The sequence below is a fragment of the Mastomys coucha genome, unplaced genomic scaffold, assembly GCF_008632895.1.
Source record: "Mastomys coucha isolate ucsf_1 unplaced genomic scaffold, UCSF_Mcou_1 pScaffold13, whole genome shotgun sequence".
Lineage (NCBI taxonomy): Eukaryota > Metazoa > Chordata > Mammalia > Rodentia > Muridae > Mastomys > Mastomys coucha.
Window position 1 is genome coordinate 84711675 of NW_022196895.1, and position 9483 is coordinate 84721157.

The 9483-nt window shown below is 34.6% G+C and overlaps 1 protein-coding gene across 7 annotated transcripts in view; it reads left to right on the plus strand.

Annotated features, from left to right (window-relative positions):
• Window positions 1-9483, plus strand: part of Rttn (rotatin) — a 186230-nt gene that overhangs the window by 94300 nt on the left and 82447 nt on the right. For all 7 annotated transcript variants that reach the window (XM_031366214.1, XM_031366216.1, XM_031366219.1 and 4 more), the window contains one exon: window positions 4969-5188. In XM_031366214.1, the coding sequence (XP_031222074.1) occupies window positions 4969-5188 (220 nt within the window). The remainder of the gene's footprint in view (window positions 1-4968; window positions 5189-9483) is intronic.

Genomic DNA, 9483 nt, shown 5'->3' on the forward strand with positions numbered 1-9483 from the left:
TGCTTTAACTAAGAGAGTTTACCTAAGTTTAGACATGCTGTTGTAAGAACAGTGTAAGTTAATATGTGGATATGTTAGAAGACAGTGTTTCTTGTAATCATATACTATTTCTGGTTCTATCACTCTATCTGTACCCTCTTTGTTAATGATCCATAAGTCTTGGTAGAGGTCATGCAATATATGTGTCCCCTTTTGGGGTGCACACTCTGCAGTCTCGTATCTGTGTCTTGGATGTAAATTTCTGGGTTAATCACTACTACAAATAGAGGTTTCTCAGATGAGGGTTGTAAGACACATTGGATTCATTTTTTGATCTTTGGGAGTCAATTTAATATTATGCCCATTTAGCTTAATAATAGTAAAGGTTCTCCACCAGAGCTTATGACCTGTCTATCCAATAATGGTGTTAGGTATGGATTCCATCTTGGTGAGCAGGACTTATATTCAGCACAGGCCCAGGATGCAAAATTAACACAAATGAATTAGTAGCTTTCCTATATATAAATGACATATTCAGAAAGAAATCAGAGTAACAAGACTATTCACAATAGTCTTAAAGAAATTACTGTGGAATAAATCTACCCAAGGAAGTAAAAACACTTATACAATGAAAACTTTTAAGATACAAAAAAGGAAATTGAAGAAGATATCAGAAGATGAAAAGACCTACCATGTTCTTTGATTGTGAAAATGGACATCCTACCAAAAACAGTCTACAGACTCAATGTTGTCCTATCAAAATTCCAATGCAGTTCTTCAAAGAAATTAATAAAAGCATAAAAATGATTAAAAAAAGAGTCACTGAGCAGTGGAGTAGCATTGAAGACCTATATATAAATCCACACATACCTCTAGCCACCTGATTTTTGAAAAGAAGCCAGCATTACACATCAAAGAAAAAAACAGCATCTTTAGCAAATTTTACTGATCAAACTGATTTCTACATGTAGAAGATTGAAACTAGATCTTCATTTGCTACTCTACACAAAACTCAACTCAAAATGGATCAAGGACCCCACGATAGACCTACAACCCCAAGTCTGATAAAGTATGGAATATACTAAGTGGCATAAGAAAGAGACTTTTTCAACGAGACCTTTATAGTCTAGGCATTGAGACCATCAATTAGTAAATGGGATATCATGAAACTAAAATGATTTAAAGAACATCATGGTTGAGGTAAAGGGTACCCTGTAGAATGGGGAAAAAAAATCTTTACCTGCTATGCCTCTGACAAAAGGTTAATATCTAGGATATAAAGATCTCATAAAAGTAAACATCAGGGAGATAATCCAATTTAAAAATGAAATACGGAACTAAAAAGACAATCCTCAATAGAAGAAACACTTTAAAAAGTTTAACATTCTTAGCAATCTGGGAAATGCAAAGTTCTTAATTCTTTGAGACTTCATACACTGTATGTTGGTCATACTTAATCCCCTCCTCTGATTCTCAGTTCCTCCTGGGAGTGTACTTGATATACCACATTATCACAGCATTCTGACAGGGATGAGATGTAATCTCAACATATTTTTATTCAAATTTCTGTGACTAAGGATGCTGAACATTTTTCACATTTTTGTTGGCCATCATATGTTGTCTATCATATTGACCACTACTTTCATTTGAAAATTGTGTGTTCATTTTAATTATCTATTTATTGATTTGTCTTTTTGGTTTATTTTTAATTTTTTAGCTTTATATATTCTAGAAATTATCTACTGCTGAATTAATGTTTGGAAAGTTTTCTTTCATTCTGCAGGCTGTCTCTTCACATACATTGCTAATATTTGTTGTTTTCTATACAGAAGTGTTTTAATTAGAATCAGTTCCATTTTGTCAGTTTTCGCTGCGCAGACTTTCAGATTCATTTCACTGCAGTCAGAAGGGTTGAAATGTTCCTCCTATGTTTTCCTTTAGCAGTTTCAAAGTTTCAGCTGTAAATTAAAATACTTTATTCATTTTGATTTTGTACAAAGTGAGAGAGATGAATCTAATTTCATTCTTATAATGTGGAATCTGGTGTTCCCAGCATGTATCAAGGCCCTGTCTTCCTAGTTAGGTTTTGGTTCCTTTGTCAAGAGTAAGTTGGTACAGCTGTTTGGGGTTGTTTTCCACAACTTCTATTCCATTGGCCCACACGTCCATTTTTATGCAATACTATGTTATTTTTTTTGATTGATCGTTTTTGTTTTTTCCCATAGTCCTTTGCATAATTGGAAGTCAGAAACTATGCCATTAAAATTTTTATTTAAAGATTGCTTTAGTTATTTGGGAGTATTTTTTTTAAAGATTTATTTATTATTATACATAAACACACTGTAACTGGCTTCAGACACACCAGAAGAGGGCATCAGATCTCATTACGGATGGTTGTGAGCCACCATGTGGTTGCTGGGATTTGAACTCAGGACCTTCAGAAGAGCAGTCAGTGCTCTTCCCCGCTGAGCCATCTCACCAGCCCTGGAGTATTTTTTTTTTTTTTGTACCTCTTCCCTAACCCCCTGTCTTCACAAGGATGTCCCCACCTCCCATCCCCCAACCCAACCAGACCTCTAAACTCCCTGGGGCCTCCAGTCTCTTGAGGGTTAGGTGCATCTTCTCTGACTGAACCCAGACCCAACAGTCCTTTTCTGTATATGTGTTGGGGGTCTCATAACAGTTGGTATATGCTGCCTGGTTGGTGTTCTAGTATCTGAGAGATCTCGGGGTCCAGGTTAATTGAGACTGCTGGTCCTCCTACAGGTCACCCTCCTCCTCAGCTTCTTCCAGCTTTCCCTAATTCAGCCACCAGGGTCAGCAGCTTCTGCCCATTGCTTGGGTGCAAATATCTGCATCTTACTCTATTTACATGTGAGTTTTAGGAGATTTTTTTCTATGTCTGTGAAGAATGTCATTAAAATTTTGGTGGAAATTTCTATTTCTTCTTTACTCTTCTATAGTTTACATATTTCTAAGAATTCTGTTCCATGTAGATTATCTTATTTGCTGATCTGTAAGTACTTTCTGATTTCCCCAGAGACTTCTTTGACTCATTGATTGTAGCAGAATTTCTTGTTTAAAATATACACTATTTGTGATTTTTTTTTTACTTTCTTCTTTCCACTTATTGATTGCTTTGTAGCTGATTTATTGGCAATCATCTCAGCTCCCTGCCTTTCCCTTTGATCTTTTAATCTGATGTATCTTTTACTCAACTTCTTACCTATTTTTAATCAGAGGCAAGAACTCTTGCCTAAATGTACTTCTCTTTCTGTTTTTCTAAATGAGTCTTCAGAATACATTTATTTCTTTAAAATGCAATGCCACACATTTATGCTGGGAATTACAGCAATAAAGACAGCTGGAGGAAGCAGAGCAAGGGTGCATGAAGAATGTGCAGCCACACCACACAGGCCCAGATATCTTTAGGGTCAGAGTCACTGCATGGAAAAGGTCTAGTCATCTTAAGAAAGGGAGCAAGTAGATACATAGTCACAAGTACAGACTGAATATTATTTTGTTTAAAAATTAGTGACACAAAGAACTTACTAAAGCTAAAACTATTTATATAAGTTATATAACTAAAGCTAAAAGTTATTTATATATGTTCACAGTCCTACCATAAAGCAATCGAATACAATTTAAAATGTTTCTATCTTTTTTTTTTTTTTTTAAGTTGAACCTTCTTTTCCTCCCCCTCTTGCCTCCCACATAACCACCACTCTGGGTAGTTCAGATGATTATCCAAGAATAGCAATATAATATCCAGTGTTTTCTTCAATGAGATAAGTATTGGCAAAGAGCACATCTACCAGAATGAATTTACTCCACTATGAGGAATTTGTTATTGAATAAAAAATTCTTATTTGAAAATAATTAGTTTAAGTGTAAATGGGTCTTTAACAAAAGAAGTGTCTATTAAAACACTTCATTTTTCACTGTATTACTTTTTTCTTCATGTTAATGTTATTAGTTATACTGTTGGGTTTAAACTTTATAGCCATAAAAAGCAACTAGGAAAAAGGAAAATATGTAAAGCAATTTTAAAGTTGCAATAAGCATAATCATGTCTTAGGAAGGTAAAATAAAAATTCCTTGTGATAAACTTGTTTCTCGTTGGAGAAAAACAGTGGATATTATATTGCTAATCTCCAAGGAAATTATCTGTACCAGAGTAGTAGTTATGTGAGGGAAGGGGAGGAGGAAGAGAAGGAGGTTTGAATGTTTGAAAAAAAAAAAAGGTAGGAACATTTTAATTGTATTAGATTGCTTGTGGTTTACCTGTAAGGAAGTAAACTTATATAAATAACTTTTGGCGTTAGTGTAAGTTTTTTTGTGTTTCTAAAATACTTTAACAATCAGCCAGTGGGAAATATGTAAAATAATGATTTTAGAAGACATATCTGATGGAATAAATAATGATGCAGTCAAAGTTGTCAGATTTAGAGTCTTATAATCAGTAGTAATGGAAAATTTCTAGCTTTATTCAGGTATTTATGAGTAACATCTGAATCTATGCCTAGGTATTTAATTTTAGGAATTTTTTCTTTAGTAAAATAAATGTTCCTTTTATTACTGTTTTGCTTATATGTTTAGATTTTTAGGGAAAAATGTGAATTTTAATTACAGGAAAACTTTCATAATAATGAGTGACTTAAGTAATTTTAAAATATGCAAGCTAAAGCTACTTGAAATATGTACTTTTTTATTTCAGCTTTCTGCTTCATTACAGGATGCTAATGGTGCTATCTATTTACATATATTTTCAATGTAACAATGTATTTGTTGCTTATTTTATTTCTTGACTTACCATTGTTGATATTCTTTCTATGCTCTTCATGAAAAATCTTATGTTGAGAAGAAATATTTTTGTCATCTTTTCTAACTCATACATTTCTAATGCATTGCACCATCAGAAACACCCTCAGCTGCTAAGAGAGTACCTGAGCACTGACTGTTGTGATTTTGCTCTTTTTCCACAAATAGAAAATGCTTGGAACTGTTTTCCGTTTTCCAAACACAGCTGTCTCTGAAGCTACTCCAGTGCCTCAGAGTCACAGATGCTCCCCATTTCTATGGCTTACCTTCATTGGAGCGGACCTTAGCAGGCATGGCTCACCTCACTTCCTTCCCTGGGTGGAGTGCACACTCTCCTCTTTCAAAGCCACTTGAGATTTGTGGGAAGTACTTGTCAGGTCTCCTGGAGGTAAGTGAGAATGACAACTCTAAAACCTAGCTACTGTTTATTGGTCATTTGTATTTCCATGCCAGGAACAAATGCAGTATATATTGTTATATTTAACATAGATTATAGTACAGTATATGTTATAATGTTGCAGTGTTTTAATTTTTTAAACAAATATGTGAGGTCATGTATACATGTTACATTTTGAAGAAAAACTAAGACTTATCCTATGTTTCTTTATGGAAGTGAATTATTTCATTTATTTTATTTAGCCTGCTAACATTTTATTTTTACTTTTCTGGGTGTTGGGAAAGGATGGAGTGGGTTTGTTTGTGCTATGGCACAGTTGTGAGACTACTGGAGGACAACTCAGAGCAAGCAGTCTTTTCTCTACTTATTCCATGTGAGTCCTAGGATTAAACTATGTTCATCAGGCATGATAGCAAGCACCTTTATGTGCTGAACCATCTTATCAGCCCTGTTTAAGTTTAAATTATGAAATATAACACATATCCAGAAAATACACAAAATTAAACAAAAGCCCGGTGTGTTATATAACTAAAACCCTTATGATTGCCCTCAAATTTCGAAATAGAACCTAGCTGACAACTCTGGCATGTTGTCAATCACATTTCTTTTGATAACATTCCTGAAGGATATTGATAGCTGTCTTAGTCAGGGTTTGTATTCCTGCACAAACATCGTGACCAAGAAGTAAGTTGGGGAGGAAAGGGTTTATTCAGTGTATACTTCCACACTGTTGTTCATCACCAAATGAAGTCAGGACTGGAACTCAAACAAGTCAGGAAGCAGGAACTAATGCAGAAGCCAGGGAGGGATGTTCCTTACTGGCTGGCTTCCCCTGGTTTGCTCAGCTTGCTTTCTTATGGAACCCAGGACTACCAGCCCAGGGATGTCACCACCCACAATAGGATGGGCCCTCCCACCTTTGATCACTAATTGAGAAAATGCCTTACAGATGGATCTCAGAGAGGCATTTCCTCAAGGGGGGGCTCCTTTCTCTGTGATAACATCAGCTTGTGTCCCTTTACCAGCCAGTAAAATGGCTTGATAGTTTTATAATTCTATCTTGTATCTGTGTACAGAATATTTTCTGACTTTTAAAAAAATGTACAAATGGAATCATTTGTTTGATTCTTTCAACAATATCCTTAGGAAATGTATTCTTTTGTTGCTTTTAGGTGGAGTTTAATTTTTTATAGTAATCTACATACATACATTGTTATAACAATGAATTGCATTTATTTTTTAAATTTTTGTTTGCTAGAGACCTAATTTTGATACTGTGCTATGAAATTATTGCCTTTTGGAGAAAATGTAGATGTTACATGTATTTTTAAGATGTTTCTCATTCTTGTTGATTTGTGGAAGCAATATTTATTTATTGATTCTGTACTCATTAACCTTGTTTCCAGCTTCTAAGGAAATGCCTTTAATTCTTCACTTATTGATAGATTTTGTTTATGAAGTCATTCAGGCTGGAATCTTCTACTTGGGAAGATCATTAGTTATGCATTGAGTTTTTAGTAGATCTATAATTAGACTGTTTTTTGTGTTTGTTTTAGTAAGTTATATTTTTCAAAAATTAAAAATTTAGTTCAAATAATTATCTAAAAATTCTTCATCTCTTAAATGTTTACTGCATCTATAGCTGCTAGCATCCAGATATTAATTATCCTTTCTCTATTTTTTTTACATCACTTTATTAGTGATGATGTTTGTTACTGTTACAAAGGAATCAACCTTCACCTTTAATACTCAGTCCTGCTTTCCCCTATTAATTTTTAATTATATAAAAAGGTGCATTTATAAAAAGTATACAGCTTAACCAATGTTTTTAAGTACAGTCTTCACTAATTCCTGTTTTTCTTATTTTATTTATTTATTTATTTATTTATTTATTTATTTATAATCACTGCCCCACTCCCAAACTTCCCCTCCCAGCCCTTTCCTTCCAGAGTCCCTCCCCTTCTCCTCTGAGAGGGGGGGTTACCTCTGGGAGGTAACCCCCATCCTGGTACAGGTCTCTGCAGGGTTAGCCATACCTTCTCTCACTAATGCCAAACAAGGCAGCCCTATTGGTGAATGTATTCCACAGTCAGGCAACACCTTTAGGGACAGATTCCTCCCCCTCAACCCCCACAGCTCCAGTTGTTAGGGGACCACATGAAGGCTGAGCTGCACAGCTGCTACATAAGTGCTGGGGGCCTCAGTCCAGCCCATGCTTGTTCTTTAGTTGGTGGTTCAGTCTGTGGGAGCCCCCAATGGTCAAAGCTAATTTACGCTGTTGGTCTTCTCTATTCTGAGGAGTTCCTATCCCCTTCAGAGCCTTCAATCTCTCCTCCAACTCTTCCTTAAGATTCCATGACCTCTGGGCTGGATCGATGGCTCAGCGATTACAAGCACTGACTGCTCTTCCAGAAGTCCTGAATTCAATTCCCAGCACCCACATGGTGGCTCACAACCATCTGTAATGGGATCCAGTGCCCTCTTCTGGTGTGTCTGAAGACATCTACAGTGTACTCATATACATAAAATAAATAAATAAATAAATCTTTAAAAAAAAAGATTCCATTACCTCCATCCAGTATTTGGCTGCAGGGATCCACATCTGTTTCTGTTAGGTGCTGAATGGAGCCTCTCAGAAGATATGCTAGGCTCCTGTCAGTAAGCATAATAAAGTATCATTAATAGTATCAGAGATTGGTGCTTGCCCATGGAATGGGTCTCAAATTGGGCCAAACATTAGTTGGCCATTCCTTTAGTCTTTGCTCTACCTTTTCTCTGCATTTCTTTTAGACAGGACAAATTTTCTTAAGTAAGCCCTTTTGTCTCCTAGTGGATTAGAAGTATGGCCTAATTATCTCCCACAATCATCATTTAGCTCAAAGTATATCCAGTATAATGTAATTAATTGAACTGAGATATGGTTGTACAAATTTTTCAGAGAACAGCTTTGCTGTAGGGTACTGGCAGCCTTGCATTATGCCTAGCTGATGGAAGTCATAGCAAAATTATCTAAGATAGCTCTGCAATTTGAAAACGTCTTCATGGGACTTGTCAGCAGATTAATTCTCATGCATGTTCACTATTTGAAGTTGGTTATGAACTTCTAAGCCTATTTTTCTTTATATATATATATATGTATATATATATGTATGTATATATATGTATATATATGTATGTATGTATATATATATATATATATATATATAGTTTTGCTTTTATGCTTTCAATCTTTTTTATCCTTTAAATCTTTTTTATCCTTTAGGATTTTATACAAGTTATTTTCATCCTCGTTTCTCTCTCCCTAGTTCCTCCCACTTCTCTACCTGTCTACTTTGTGTCTTTTTTTTTTCCTGATTTCTTTTCTTTCCTTTCATTTTGCATTTTGCATTTTGAATTTTTTGTTATTTTTGACTGCTCATTCAAAGAACCTTTCTAGCAAGGACTATTTGGCAGTTTCTGTCTCTTATGAATGTCAATCTCTACATAGAGCGTACATCTTAATTGCTTCTTTTAATAAGCCTTTTCTTTCTCACAGCTATGTGCTAAATATTGCTTGCTATAGAAGCTTACAAAGGCCACTGTTATTCAGTATATAATCTTTTAGATACATTGTATTTCCTTGTTGTACATGTCTCATTATTAGTTTATGATAATTGCCTTTGGACCATTTCCACTCCTGGTGCATACTTAACACAATGATTATGATCTGCATTTACCCCTAAAACTTTGTTCTGTTTTTTAAATAAGTCTTAAAAGTGCTAATTTTTTATAAGTATTATGAAATTCAGTATAAATTTTATTGTAGTCTCTTTAAAAAAGTGTACTTTTTCTTAATTATATACACCAAGAAAGATATACTGTAAGTTTACTCATTAATTACTCCATACTGCAAGGTGTTTGTAATCAGAAATAAGTGATTATTTTATATAGGTATATTAGTCAAAGAGTTGGTTATAATCGTTGTTTAAAATTTAACTTCACAAATGGATTTAAAATATAATTCAACCTACAGGTACCTAATTTACAGTATTAATTATGTGATTTATGAAAAAGTAATTTTTATGGTACATATATACTTGTATTTATTTTTATTTATTTTTATTAATTTTAAAAAATAATTGTTTTACTTATTTACATCTCAAGTGTTGCCCCCTTTCTGTTAATATGTGTAGGAGTCCAGAGAGGGTGACAGATCCTCTGTGCATGTTAATATGTGTAGGAGTCCAGAGAGGGTGACAGATCCTCTGTGCATGTGAATATGTGTAGGAGTCCAGAGAGGGTGACAG